At 33.5% G+C, this 15487-nt stretch overlaps 1 protein-coding gene across 2 annotated transcripts in view; it reads right to left on the bottom strand.

The window, feature by feature from the left end:
- Positions 1-2319: 2319 nt before the first annotated feature.
- KYNU (kynureninase) overlaps positions 2320-15487 on the bottom strand; it is a 166869-nt gene continuing 153701 nt past the window's right edge. For both annotated transcript variants that reach the window (XM_054562756.1, XM_054562757.1), the window contains 2 exons: positions 8802-9032; positions 2320-6249 (listed from right to left, as the gene is read on the bottom strand). In XM_054562756.1, coding sequence (XP_054418731.1) covers positions 6115-6249; positions 8802-9032 — 366 coding nt within the window. In that variant the 3' untranslated portion in view covers positions 2320-6114. The remainder of the gene's footprint in view (positions 6250-8801; positions 9033-15487) is intronic.

Below are 15487 nucleotides of genomic sequence, written 5' to 3'. Positions count from 1 at the left end.
CCTCAGCTCTTCCCCTTTGGTTTTGTCCATGAGTCCTTGCTATATGTTCCTTGACTTTCCCCTTCCCTTCCCTTTCCCTGCCCCCCCTCCCTCCTTCCCTCTTGTCTATGTTGATTTCTTTTCCTTTCAGTGTTGCTGGTCTTATTTTCCTTGCATCTTTGCATTGTTGGTTAGGTTCCGCTTATAGGTGAGATCATATGGTATTTGTCTTTCGCCCCCTGGCTTATTTCGCTTAGCATAATGCTCTCCAGTTCCATCCATGCTGTAGCGAAGTTTACTAGTTCTTTTTTTCTTTCTGCTGCGTAGTATTCCACTGTGTATATGTACCATCACTTTTTGATTCAATCATCTACTGATGGGCATTTAGGTTGCTTCCAACACTTGGCTATTGTAAATTGTGCTGCTCTGAACATTGGGGTGCATAGGTTCTTTTGTATTGGTGTTTTGGTGTTCTTAGGGTATAGTCCCAGCAGGGGAATCACTGGATCAAAAGGCAGTTCTATATCAGTACATTCTTATGTAAGATCAGTAAGATCAGTAAGAATGTACTGATATTACATATATATGAAAGAAATGATATAATATATAGTATATACTACATTTGAGTATATATATATTTCCTTATATCCGCAGTACAGTTATCATGGTTAATAAATTGAATAAACATTATTTTATCATTCAAATGTCCTCAGTTCTCTCAGCAATATATTTTAATAGTTGGTCTTTGATCCAAAATAAGTCCACATATTGTTGTGTTTCTTTAGTTATGTCATAACCCAGTATAGTCCCTTTTTCCCCCTTGGTCCCTATTTTATTCATGCCATTGACTTGTTGAAAAAGAAAAAGAAAAAGAAAAACCTGTCACCTGCCATGTAGAATGCCCCATATTAATTTCCTTGTGGGGTCATTTAACTTGTCCCTGTATTCTTCATAGTTTTCATAGACTGGAAAATAACTCTAAAAGTTTGACTGGACTCAGGCTTATTATTTCTTCAGTATACTGCATAAGTGGTGCTATTTCATGTAGCACTGCATCAGGGACTGCGTTTTAGGTTGTTCCATTTTTGGTGGTACTAGTTTTGATCGATGAGTTTAGGTGGTGACAATCTGATGCTCTGGCTATGTAGTTTCTCATCCTATTACTCCTTTTTAGAGCACTAAAGGTAATTTTCTTTAAAAAAATGTCTTTCCAAACAGTAAAAAATATTTGTAATATGCTGCCTTATTTCTTATATCTAAGAAAGAAATATGTGCATGTGTGTGTGTGTATATATACACACACACACACACCTATATTTTATATATTACATATATACATATATCATAATAAGACAAACCAAAATATGAAAATAATACACAGAGATAGTACGAAGGAATAGGGTAAAGGGCAGGGACACAGTCTAGACTTTTCTGAGTATAGCTTCCTTTGAAGATTTAAATTTGTAATTACCTAAATATTTCATGCAATTCTAAAATAAATTTTATAATTTTAAATAAAATTTATAAGGATTGAAAAAAATTCTAAAGAACTAAACCTAACTATATGTGTAATTGGTTGGGTAACCATACAGAGAAGAGTTATCAATATTACAAGTGCCTTTAAAAAATAGTAATTTGACTTAGCATTTCTAGTAAAATGTATTTTAAAAACAAAACAAACTTCAAAAAAAACTCATTTAATCACATTGTTTATAATATTGTTGTTATTAATGTTAAAACTATATGTATAGATGTGATAATAGTAGTGTATCTTATATTGTATCTGGCAACTAATAATTGATATTATTAAAATAAAGATTTTCAGCATAAGAGATAAAAATCAGTAAAGTTAAATAAAATCTTATTTTTAATTGAATTTGAAATATGAATAAGAAGTATACAAGTTCTCTTCAAAATATGTATTTTCTAAGTCTGTTAACTGAAAATCCTGTAAACAATAACAACCCAATTACAAGAAGCATTCTTGCAATTAAGATTATGGTTTCTAAATACCATTTTCATCCAAAAGGACCTGGGTGTTGTTAGAAGATTGAGTAATGTCAAGTTTCAGGTACAAAATATACAAAGTAAGCCACATTTTGTTAACATACAAACAATAAAGTTATCAAGAATTAGTTGAGGTAATGTCTAAGGACTCAGAAAAGGCCACCTTAAAGAGTCAAAATTGAGGGGAAAAAACTGGTATACTAATAAAAATAATTGCAACAAACTGAAAACACATGAGAAATGCTTAAATCAATTAGTTTATAAAGAAACTTTACTGTTTTGTTCTTTGAGAATACATCTTGATGTTATTAAAAATAATGTATCTTTCTCAAACACATAATCACATGGTAATGGCTGGTACAAGTATCAAATCTATAATCTCAGTAACAGGGTCCCCTAATCCAGTGATTTCCATCTTGTGCTTTATGATGTGATGCTTCCACAGTGTTTGCAGGTTATTTTCTTAAGATTATGCAACAATCTTCAAAATCAATGCTCTAGTAACTTCAGTTTATGAAACAAACATGACACAATTTGGATATATGTCTGTGTAGAACTCAAGAGTAGGTATAAAGACACTGAGCAGAAAATAGCTGCAGAAAAAATATTATTTAATTTGAAAATAAGTAATTGACCTCACACAAAGCCTTTTCTCCAGTCAGATTTGTACAATAATATAATTTAGCACCTCATAACAAACAACCCTGTGTATTACAATAGCTCCCAAAGGCATCACTATAAAATTATTGATATTTATATCAATGTGCTTGAGTTATTGATAAAGAGTAATCCATTGTTCACATATTCTATGTAAGAAAATAATATATATTTTTGTTTTTAGTCATAAAATATTTTGCCAAATAACTTGTTATGGGATATTAGATACCATACAAAAAGATAAACAACAAACAAGCCTTTTAAAATGGGATGTCATAAAAGTAAGAAATTCTTACAACTCCAAAATGAAATAAAAACAGAAACCTGGGAGGTAGACAAGGGTCAAAGTAAATTTAGGATTAAAGCATGGCTTTCACCCAAACAGTTTCTGCCAAGTCCTAGAGTCACAGAGCTTCAGTGTTGATAACTAAATAGGACATGGAACAAGCCTGGGACAGACCCAGGTAAATGAGCTGATAGGAGAGCCTGACACAATGTCAACAGCCAAAGAATATGTAAAGGGTCAGCAAGAAAATTAATATCTTCTGAGAATTAGTAACTATAAATTGGCCCTCATGTGGATTAATATTTACACTTTCAAGCTATTCATGTGATCTGAAAAGCCTGAAAACAAGAACTTAAAAGGTTCTTGTGTCAGAAGTGACCATGGGCAACTAGTAGAAAAAAATACATCTTTTAAAAAACACTCTTTATCCCACTTCTGAAAGAATTCAGGAAAGGTCAAGATATATGAGCAGTTTGAAGTTAGTAATTACAATATCCATGAGGAAACAAACATTGTATGTGGAACCCAACAGAAGTAGAACTGCAAATTCATTTTATATTAGATAGAGAAGAGAAAGTACTTATGATTATTAAGACATAATAAAGGAAGTGCTATCTTAGATCAGCTCCCTAGAAGTAGAGCTTGAGATGAGGTTTTAGGAAAGTATGTTTTATTGAAGGAGTGCTCACCAGAAAGTTATGCAGGAGGGAAATAATGACAAAAGAGAAGGAGAAAGAGCTGGACAAGTGTAAAATCCATGTGAAATTCTAGGCTTGGCTTAATCCACAGATTAAGAATGGTTTCTGAAGCATAAACTGCAGGATGTGAGTGTGCATGGGTGCATGTGTGCCTGTGTGCGGTCTTGCATGTGTGTCTCCTTCTGTTTTTTCCCTTCTACTTGTATGGAAGTTACACATTTATTCTCCCTTATTTTAATAATTACCCTGACTATTTTAACCTGTGTACATGAAAAAAAGCAATCAATAGCTACCCTTGTCTAAGATCAGGAGCAATGGAATGGTCATCTCTTATGTTTGAAATGGAAGCTGGTGCAACCACTTTGGAAAACAGTTTAACAGTACATAGTACAGTTGAGCACATGTATGCTCTATTCCCAGCATTTTCAGTTATATGTCCTGGACAAACTTTTGAACATATGTACTAAGAATGTTAATAACACTATTGTTGCAATATTAAAAAAAATTGAAACAATCGAAAATGTTCATTAGTTATAGAATGAAGTCATAACTCCAATCACATAAAGGAATACTGAAAAACAATGAAAAGGGATGTAAACAGAATATGCAACAGATGGGAGAGTCTCAAAAAATATGTTGAGCAAAAGAACCAGAAGAATGAATACAGTACAATTACCTTTATAGAAAGTCCATACACAGACCAAATTAGCTAATATATTTTTATGAGTACACACATGGATGTAAAACTTCAAAGAAGTAAGGAAATGATTAATACAGAATATAATTCAATAATTATTCCTGGATTAGGGGATGAAGGAGGACACAAGCTAGGAGAAAGGGAATTTCTAATGCTGTATTTCTTACCAGAGTGATAAGGACATAGTGCTGACCATGCTTTAAATGGTTTGAACATACAATTGGATGTAATTTTAATTTGATTAGCATGAATATTTTAGAATTTAGGCTTAAAAGTACCTTCATACACCTTCCCATATTCAATTGCCTAATTAATACCATTGAGGTATTTTTTATAGTATCATCCGTTTGTCTTTTATAGTGGTTAAAACTTGTAATTATATATTTATTACAAGTGTTTATATGTTAACTACCTGTTTCTCCCACTTTGCTGTATTTTCCATGAGAGTTGAAACCATCTCTGTTTTGTTTACCATGCTGAGGTTCAAAAATGATTTCTTCTTCACGAGGCCAGGCATGGTTGAGGTTTAAGGTTTTGAGAAATTCTCCATATATAAAGATATATTTTGCCAAAAGTTGGAATGGGAAGCTTTACTAAAGCAATAATGCAAATTATTGCTGAAAATATATACAAATATGGAATATTTTGTCAATCCATGAAGAGTGGTTATGGCATCAACAGTTAAATGCTAGGGAAACCCAGCAGGGCTGAGCGCAACTGTAACTTCACAGTGGGTAAGAAAGGTCCTTAGATTTGGGATAGAGGTTGAGAGAAGAAGCAGTCATTTCCTAATTCTAATCCTCAATCGAAAGTATCATCAGGTGATATATTGCACTATTTTAGCGACAGAGTAACAGCAAATGTCTTTCATCAGGGGAAGTCCCATTAAAAAGAAGAGAAAATTTGATAACATTATATAAAGATATATGCTTGAAAAATGATTCAGAACCCAAGAGTGGGTGGAAAAATCAATTTGCTGAGTTTCAACCAACACTTATAGCAATAAAATTAAAATATAATAATAAATATCAGAGCACAGGTGAATAATTTGTGAAACTTTTTGTTGTACATATCATTTTTAATTTGAACTAAGGTGCTATGTAGTCATTGTGAGAAGTATGCTAATGTCAAGGGTGGTAATGGGAAAGAGTGGTCAATGGCAATTGTAAGAAGCAGTTGATTGAAAATTGAAAGGCTTTTCTTTCACAGGTGTCAAAATATTATTAAAAGGTGTGTACTAAAATACATAAACTAAGGCATATACACACAAAAACTGATTTCTGTTATTAGATTTATTTCTTAGTGTGGATGGTGGTCAAAAATATTTGAAGGCCACTGCCTCAGAAAACACATTTTCCGTTCCTTAGATTAGCGCTAGATAGAATATTGCAAAAATCATACGTATATCAGACTGTTCAACTGTGATTCTTATAAGAAAGGCTTTGGGAAATTAAAACTAAAGTAGTATTTATAAAATTGACAGAAAAATTCATATATATTATGAAATAGTCAAGTTATAAATTAAACCAATAAAAATTTCACTGACCATGAAATGTAATAGCTAAGCAAGACTGTGTACTAATATTTGGACCAATGAACACCTTCATCCACGAAACACCAAGAAATTAGTTATAGATTCCTCAGGGACATTGACTTGTAAAAATTGTACCAGGTTTTTTGTAAAGTATACAATTTAATGTTAGCTATGTGTAATCAGTTTTTTAATACTTCTAATAATTGAATAAAAATAATAGTCACAGAAGCTTTCAATATTATTTGCTTAATTTGCTCTAAACACTGCTATTTCTTTCTTCTGCAGCATCAAGTGCATCATTGAGCAGATGGATAAATTTATAAACATCATGGAAAGAATTGTAGAGAGGAACTGGAGCCACTCGGATGCCATTTGGTTCCCGCTTGTCACACTGTGTGGGAAAAATAAAGCCACAATAATGTTAGCATTATTCTCATAATGAATATCTGAATTAATGATAAACTTACATGAAACAGTCATGCTGATTTCACTTTAACTAAAATATAGTGCTTCTGTGTCATTTGAAACCCTTTTATAAATTATAATTGCAATAGCAATGGGTTGCTACAAGGATACCTAAAAGTACTTCCTGAAGTCCACTGAGCAAGCCTCTTCTTTAAGCATTTAATAGAGCATATGAATGATTTGTCTGTGGGGAGACCCTGGAGAGCCTGGAATCTTGAACACATTTCAATGAATGAGAACCTGACACTGTTCTGGAAAGTTTTAGACAATTATCCTTACACTGAATTCTCTAATTCTTAATCTTTGAGCTGTAGAGTTGACTGTGTTCCTGGAGTGGGTGCTGAGAAGAAAATTCATTTGATATGAACCCTGAAAATAATTTATCTGCTGAGATGGACTTCCCCTGATCAACAAAGAGCCCAAAGTTTTTAATAAGAATGTAGTGACCATTAGAGGACAGGGGCTTCTCACATATAGTGTACAGTACCTGGTACACTGAGAAACACCTCAGATTAAACTCCTGGCTTCCTGCAGTTTATGTATGCTCAGTCAACGACTGTGGAGAAACTCTGGTTTTATCTTTCTACCAACAGACTGAGACTTGTCCTATCCAATCAGAACAGCACAATTTGTGTCCTTGTTTTAATCTACACTGGCCAATCAGAACTGCATGATTTGAATAATTCATTTACATAAAATGAACATAATTGGAAATCTAGGTAGAAACTGTCACTATGAAACGTGGCCTCCCCTTTGTCAGGGAAATGAGGGACACAATTTAGGTTGCTACCTGAACCTGTGTTCCCGGGCTATATCTCCTTTTGCTAAAATAAAACTTTTTTTAAATTTTTTATTGTAGTCTAAAATTAATTTTGGTTTACACTGAGAGTGCTGAAATATTATGAAATGGGCCCAGATAATTTGCCCTTGCCTAAAGATCACTACAACTATGTTAAGAAATATCCACTACAGACTAGACAGCATAGTAAATGGTTTCGGGGTATTGATCTATCTAATTCCCATAGCACCCTTTTGAAGAAAGTACAGGAGGTCTGTCTGGAAATAGTCCAACCATGTTAATATAACAAGAACAGTTTGAACAACATTGATGTAACCTGGAAGCCAAGGAGAGTGGACTGGAATGCATATGTGTGAACAATGAGAACTTCATTGTATCAGTCATTGGGGGCAGTAGATGCCATTGAATGAGCATGTGTATTGTGTGGCCATCACATTCAAAATGACTGAGCAAGTACAGCAATGAATCCTCATCAGATTTTGCGTTAAGCTTGAACATTACTCTCCAGAAACTATTATACTGATTCAGAAGGCCACAGCTAAGGCCAACCGGTGATTGGCAGCTTCACCACAACAAAGTGCCCGCTCATGCATCACATCTCTGGCAGACTTTTTTGGTGAAACACCAAATCATCCAGGTGACTCAGCCCCACTACAGCTGATATTTGGTGCCCTGCAACTTTTGGCTTTCCCTAAACTAAAATCACCATGGAAGAGATTTCAAACCGTCCATGAGATTCAGGAAAATAGGGCGTGGCAGCTGATTGTAACTGGGAGAACTCTGTGAGGTCCCAAGGTTCCTACATTGAAGGGAACTGAGACATCATTATCCTATTTACAATGTTTCTTGTATCTGGTATCTTCAATAAATGTCTCTACTTTTCATAGTACATGGCTGAATACTTTCTGGACAGGCCTCAGATTTGCAACCCAAAAACAGATGTTAATTAACTTTCTCAAGAGCATATAGCTTGGACACAGTGGGGGCTAATTTGGAATGCTGATATTCCAATTTGTGCCTCCAGAATCTGTGGTGACGACTTCTAAAATGTCGGAAGGTCACAAGAGTGGAACACTTCCTAGATTACGTTATCACTGGAAATAGATTTGTTATCACCATTTTTTCCTGAAATTATTCTATTAACACTTACTAGTTTCTTTCAAAATACTAAGAGGGCCACTTAGGTCTAATGGTTAAAGATATTATTTTATACAATGTTAACACTCCTAAGATATGTCCATATATATTTTATGACTTAAGTGACAGGTTGAAAATAACTTAAACAACAAAATAAGACTGACTTCTTTTTCCTTCCTCCACCATGTTGAATTGTTCTTTAATTCTGTTTATCCAATAAATACATATTGGCCTTTTTACTAGAAAAAACTGCTTAAAACATATCCTAATTATGATGGAACAATACTTGCTGCTCAAAATGTAATGAAAGTGAATAAATTATATAAAACTATTCTCCATATGCGAACTTTATGGTTTCTTCTCTTTTATCTGAGATAACAGCTCTCTGTGCCTTTCAATTAGCAAGGGCTGAATACTTAGCTGGCACTTGGTTTATCTTCACTGACTGATGTGAACAGTGAAGAAACCAAATAATCCAAATTTTATCCCTAATATGCAACTCATAGAGAAAACTTGGTAGTAGAAGCAAGAGATATACTTACAACAATTCCTCTTTTTTCTAGTTCTTGAAATATGTGTTTTACTGGAACAGAAAATGTTAATGTTAGCTGGCAGCCGCGATCCTCTATTTTGGATGGTGTAATTATTTTCACAACTGGCTTCTTGGTTTCTGATTTATCTTTGCCATAGTAATGCTTGATCATGTATTCCAGATAACCAGTAAGCAAAATAGATTTTCTTCTCAGTGCTTTCATAGTTGCTTTGTTAAAGATCTATAGAATAAGAAACAGAAAAATAATGTTAATCCTTTGATTTACAAAGAAGTAAATATTAACTGTAAATTGTACATAAAAAGGGAAATGATCACTTGCAACCTCTCCAAAAATCATCCCATTTTAAGTAGTCTTTTGTAAAAACATGTGCTCTTTTAAATCCTTTGCCACTAAAGATAAATCTAATATAATGTTCCTTCAGAGTTATTTTAAACTAGCCTAGTATAATTAGTATAAGCACCCCTTCATAAATTTAAATATCATAAAATTCAAACACTTTCTCCAAAACCATTTTTACAATAATAATCAAGAATAGTTTTTTCCTATTCTTATATAAAGTTTGTTTGGTCCACAAAACAATATGGTAAGAGCTACATGTGCATGTATATGTGGAAGCTAGCATTACAAATATTATTTAGAACTGCTTTACCAATTCCTAAATCTCCTCCAGTTTAGCATTAAGAAAACAAGCACTTAAATAATAAAGCTAAGTTTTATCAGACAAGAAAGCAAAAATGTTAGATAATACATTTATTAGTTCTGAAACATTGGGCTTACTTTCTCCCTTTTTTTTTTTTTTCTTATTTTTCTTCTTTCATCATTCTTTTTCACTGTTAAACTCTAGCAGCGGTCTGAAAACACTGCAATTTCCTGCCTGAGGTGTCTTATATTAAGATGAGTGACAAGGGCACACAATAACTAGTGTTGGAACATTAGAGGTCAGAACAGACATGCTTTTCTAGCTTATTCCTTAAGGTCAAGTAGAGTTTAAAAATATATCCTACATGTAAGAGCTGACTGAACTTCAAACGGACTGCGATGCACTGGCATGCCACTTGCTGTCCCTTTACTATATCATGTCATGCCACAGAGCAAACACAGGGTCATTTAGTGATATCTAGACTTTATAAAATCTATGAAAACACTTATTTCTATATACTCATATATGTACCTATGTGTGGGCAAGCATTTTAATAAAAAAACAATTTAGGCATAAATTTTCTTTGCTTTTATTGTATGGAGGCTATAGATTTGGCTGAAGAAGAGAATGAGCATTGTATTTTTTTCCCCACCTTTTCTTTTCCCTACAAAAACAATGATTTAAAATACAGAACAATTTATACCCACCTGGACTCTTTCATCCAAAATTGCATATCCCACTGTTAATTGACATTCTAGTTGGATACATATATAATGGAAATTTCAATACAAACATTCAAAACTGGGTCTCTGAGGTTTCTCCTCAAGTCACCTACTCCTACAGCCTTCACCACCTCAGCTTTTGGCAATTCCCTCCCCACCAGTTGCTCAGGTCCATCACTTTGGTGTCATCCTTGACTCCTTTATTTTCCAAACAACTCACACAAGCCCATCTGCAAAAGCTGGTAGCCCTATTTTTAAAATATATCTAAAATAAGACAACTTTACCATGGTTTACCTGCTTTACAATGTCTCTGGCCCAAACTACTCATCTCTCAAAGGGAGGATAGAATGGCATCTGTCTCTCTCTTGCCAACAAGACCTCACAGACTATGTCTGCAGCCTGGAGAAATATCTGCAAGTAAAGCTGTTGTCTGTTTCAGCAGGCACCATAGATCCCAGTGAGAACACAGTAATACCCCCGTATTCATGGCTTCATTTCTCACAAAGGTCCAAGAATCTTACATAAAAATTCCAGAAATAAACCATGCATAAGTGTTAAATGGTGTGCCATTCTGAGTAACATGATGAAAATCTATTGCACTTCTGCTCCTTCTGGCCCAGAATGTGAAGCATCCCTTTGTTCAGTGTGTCCATGCTGTGTGTCCTATCTCTTAGCCACTGTCTTGCTTATCAGACCAGCTGTCAAGGTATCACAGTGCTTCTATTCAAGCAAGTCTTTATTTTACTTAATAATGACCCCAAAGTGCAAGAGTAATGATTCTGGCAATTTGGAAGTACCAAAGAGACGTTGTAAAGTTTGTCTTTTAAAAGAAAATGTGAGAGTTCTCCACTAATGAAGAAAGAAAAAAAAATGGTACATTGAAGTTCCTAAGATCTATGGAAAAAAATTAATCTGTGAAAATGTAAAAGAAGGAAAGAACTTATAAAGAAGGGTGAGCACAGATATTTTGAGACCATGTTTGTATAACTTTTATTACAGAATATGAGGGGGAACTAAAAAAATGGAATTTATTTATGAAAAATTGTGTATTTATTCTTACACGTTTAAACTTCAGTCACCTTCAAAGTACTCTCCATTAGATTCAATAGTCCTATCAAGACATTTTTCCACTGCTCAAAACACTTTTTATACTTGTCAATTTTGATGCCTTTTATTGCTTCTGCCATTTTTTGTTTCACCTCTTTCTCTTCGGCAAAACATTTCCCTTCGAGGACTTTTTCATCCAGAGAAACAAAAAACAAAGTCACTCGGGGTGAGATAAGGTGAATATGGAGGATGGGCATGGGGGTCATTCTGTTTTTGGTCAAAAAAGCTGTTTGGTGAACACTCAGCACGGTATGGGCAGGTGTGCTCGTTAATCACCCATCTTGAAATGGACAAGTGCATTGAAAGAGTTTTCAAAAAAAGTCACTAAAACCGAATACAGCCTCTCACAACAATGCCAGCTGGTACACTGATACAGATGGGTTTCTGGAACACTCACCTAGTCAGGGAAGCCAATACTGCAAGGGGCCAACCCACCAGAAGATAATTCCCTTTTTTGTGGGGAGTCCCTGCTTGTACTTACGATTCAGGTAACCCCAGTTACATGGAGTTTGGTAGGAGACATCTCTTTATCTCCTTGCTTAAAACAGCATGTAACATGTCAGGCACAATGAGGACTCAAGGAAATCCTCTGAGTTTCGGAACAAGTGAGTCTGGTTCAAGAATCAGCAAACTCAGAGGACAGGGCAGTGTCAGGCAAGATGCAGCCTACCAGTGTTTTGACTATTAGGTTTGAAATTCAAAAACTTAGAGGATTCTTTTGAAGCTTAACTTTGGAGATTAATAATTATTTGAAGAAATTTTAATTAATAAATAATTCTGGAAAATTTCCTGGTTCTGCTGTGGGCCACAGAAGATGCAGATGGGGCAATGCGTGAAGTAGTACTTTTAATGATATTTCATTGGGGTTCATAGCTTAGCAAGACTTTGGGGAATATTATTTAAATTCAAATTTTTTTATAGGAGGTTTTGCTCTAGCAAATTTTTCTTGATAACCAGAAACCATTTTTATAACAAATATCTCAGTTTTAACATGCTGTTATTTTTCATTAACAATAAAATAACTTAAATCTAAAACTATGCCCCCCCACCCCCGCCTTACAACCACAAGTGTAGCTGCATTCTTAGGTACTCGAAAATTCTTCTCATGGAGTATAAAAGTCTCTCCTGAAAACTCACGTAAAAATATTAAGAGAGGTTAATGGGAGTAATTAACAGGTAAATGAAATAAATATCTTTTTTCTTCTCATTATGTCTGTGCTTTCAGTACTGAGAAAGAATAATTTTAAAAAATTAAAAGTAGCTTAAAAATATTCAGCTTATAACAGAACTCTGGGCAGAGTTTCCACTGCTTGGATCTCTCTCTCTCATTTCCTGAGTAAAATGAATGCAAAGCTAGAAAAGTCAGATAAATTTAAATAGGAAAAAAGAAGCATAGCATGTCATTTTCAATTATCATTTTTTCTCTTAAATTCTTAAAAATGGCTCCCTAATAACTTTCTGTGACAATACATAGGAAATTTCTTCTGACTTGCCATGTATTTTATTTGAATGATCTAATTTTTATTTTGAAGCTATTTCATTTTAAATTTGAGTTTATAAGTTCTGAAAGAGTTTAAAAGTTGTTTATATGAGTATATTTATATATACAAATATGACCTTTCAAAATACAATATAGATGTCATTTAATTTCAAGTTAGTAAATGAAAGATTGAGACCTCTGAAATGCTGTGGTCTAAACATCTTCACTTTAAAGTTAAGGCAAAACAACTACTGAGTAGTTGTCATTTGTGTGAGCCACACTTAGTGTCCCTGTGAGAGGGGTAGTATTTGCCAACAGGTTCCTACCCTAGCGCTCTTTCCCTTGGTCTACAATAGTTTTAAAGGTATTGTTTAAATGATTTAGAGGCAACAATATAAAGAAAAAGACAGTTTTATACTGATTATAACATGGTATTTTAAAAGTATCAATCAAATGTATATAATTGTAAACAAAGCCATTTTAATTTTTTGTTTAAAAATCATACTGTAAATCTGAGATTATGTTCATGCACATTGATTCTTAAGTATAGAATCTCCCCTGCCATTGACATTTGACTGTGTGGCATATATTTTGAAAGGGAAGTAGGGACAGTAAAGAAAGTTGGATTTATTCACATATTTATTTCTTTCATGACAAACTCAGAATCATCTGGAAAGCAGAACATTTTACCAGTAGGAAGAGAATGGGAAGCAATTAAATGTATGAGGTTGTAACGTCAGAATTTGCAATTTATGATATGGAGGAAGAATTTTAAAACAATACTTTCTTCTACATAAGGTTTGATTACTTAAGTATAATTTCAGTTAGAACATAGCCTCAACAGTGAATGAATGACTTAAGTAAGGTGTTTCTAAGAGGCTCCAGAAAAATACTTAGGTAATAAGAAGCTCGAGGGAAGGGTACATCGCTCTTCTGGTGGCTTTTAGGTCCTTTTGTTAGGTTTAAGTTTAATATTAAAGGAAAAGAGAAATCAGTCTTCTGATTTCACCACATAATAAAAACCTTCCCTAGGCAACTATAACACACTCTAGTGTAGGGGAAATAAGAATCTGACTCTTCCCATGGCAAAAATGATGTATCCTAGAAGTGCCTGCCCACTGCAGAGAAAATACCAAAGTGGAGTATCTAAAAGAAAATGTCTTGATATAGATGAGCGTTTACAAAGATAAGAAAAATAAGAGGACAAAATAAGAGGAAGAAACTTTAAGTACTAGTTTTTTCCTAAAGTATGCCTTCGTGTCTGTTTTAGATAGTGTAACTCCTCTCTGATATAAACTGGCAAAGTAAGCAAAACTTTGTTTTAAAATAACTAAGATAATTTTTCTAAATGTATATTAAAAAAATTCAAATATCATTATCTGATTTGCTAAGTATATTCTCCCCAAAAACATATCACTGACTGAAAAATCTTGTTACTGGGTCTATTTTAACTTTAAAAAAAAATGCTAAAAACTTTGAACAGCACAAGTTCCATCTAGTGGTCAAACTGAGTACCTACTCTTTTTAAATTGGGATGGGATGAAATGAATGGGTTATCAAAATCTTAGTGGCAGTTGTATAAAAATAGAGGAGCTTGACACTGCCGCCCAGTGGTCAAAATGAGAAACTGCTGTGTTCAGATTCCTAGAATTTTAGGTTTAGAAGAAATTTTGGAAGTTTTTATCCAGCCACTCCACAACACGGTTTCCTAAAATATCATAAGCTAGACTATTTTAGGAGGCTCTACATTTATTTGAAAATAAAAATTTATTTGAATAGCTATATATTTCAAATGCCTATTAGAAATATATGCACGTATATTTTACTTAAATATGTGTATAAATATATATTTTTAATAGATATATTACTATTATGATATGTTATATAACTATTAAAATATATTTTCTTAAATAAACTTAATTTCACTCTAAAATCAATTAATATTCAAATAATTAGTTGGAATATATAGACAGAGATACATATGATTATCTAGATATATAGAAACAGGCACATAGATATGCATATTTAGGAAAACAAACTAATTCCTTGGATATTATTATTTAGGGTAAGAATAACTTTATTTTAAGTAAAAATATTAATGAATTTAAGGAAAAGTATTCAACCAGTAAGAGTAGAGATTTTATATGGATATAATGGCATAAAAGACCCTGTTTAAAAAAAAATTACTGGACCTCATGAAACAACCTTACCCAATCTTTGTTTTACTCTGATTTTTCATATACATTTTTAAATTTTCCTTCCTTAAAGTCAGTCCTCCTATAACTTTGCCACATGGCACTTTGTCAGCTCATTGGTTCACAGAACTAGAAGAAGCAGAGCCCTCAGTAAGCACAGCATTGTCTGGCACAAAGTACTCTCTTAATAAACACTGAATGATTGGATTAATTAAGAATTAGCTATTGAATATTTTGTAGATAGAGAGACTAATAGAAGATTAAAAAACTCATTCAAGTTCACACAAGTTCTAAGTGGAACTAAAAATATATCTCCTAAGGTTTGTTCTACTTATTTTATTAAGTGCCAATAATTTGCCAAGCATTCTGCTAGGACCTGGATATATACATAAAAGATAACAATTCACATATAGTCATTGTCCTAAAGGAGAAAACTACCCTTAGCACAGTGTCTGTGCACAGTGAGCATTTAAAATCTTGCTGATTATCAGAGAAAGTACTATAACATGTCACAATCAAGTAAACAAAA

Source organism: Pteronotus mesoamericanus, unplaced genomic scaffold, assembly GCF_021234165.1.
Source record: "Pteronotus mesoamericanus isolate MK-2021 breed Mesoamerican mustached bat unplaced genomic scaffold, CSHL_Meso_final scaffold_651, whole genome shotgun sequence".
NCBI classification, from domain to species: Eukaryota; Metazoa; Chordata; class Mammalia; order Chiroptera; family Mormoopidae; genus Pteronotus; species Pteronotus mesoamericanus.
The sequence above is the reverse complement of the archived record's forward strand: the minus strand, read 5'-3'. Positions and strand labels throughout refer to the sequence as shown.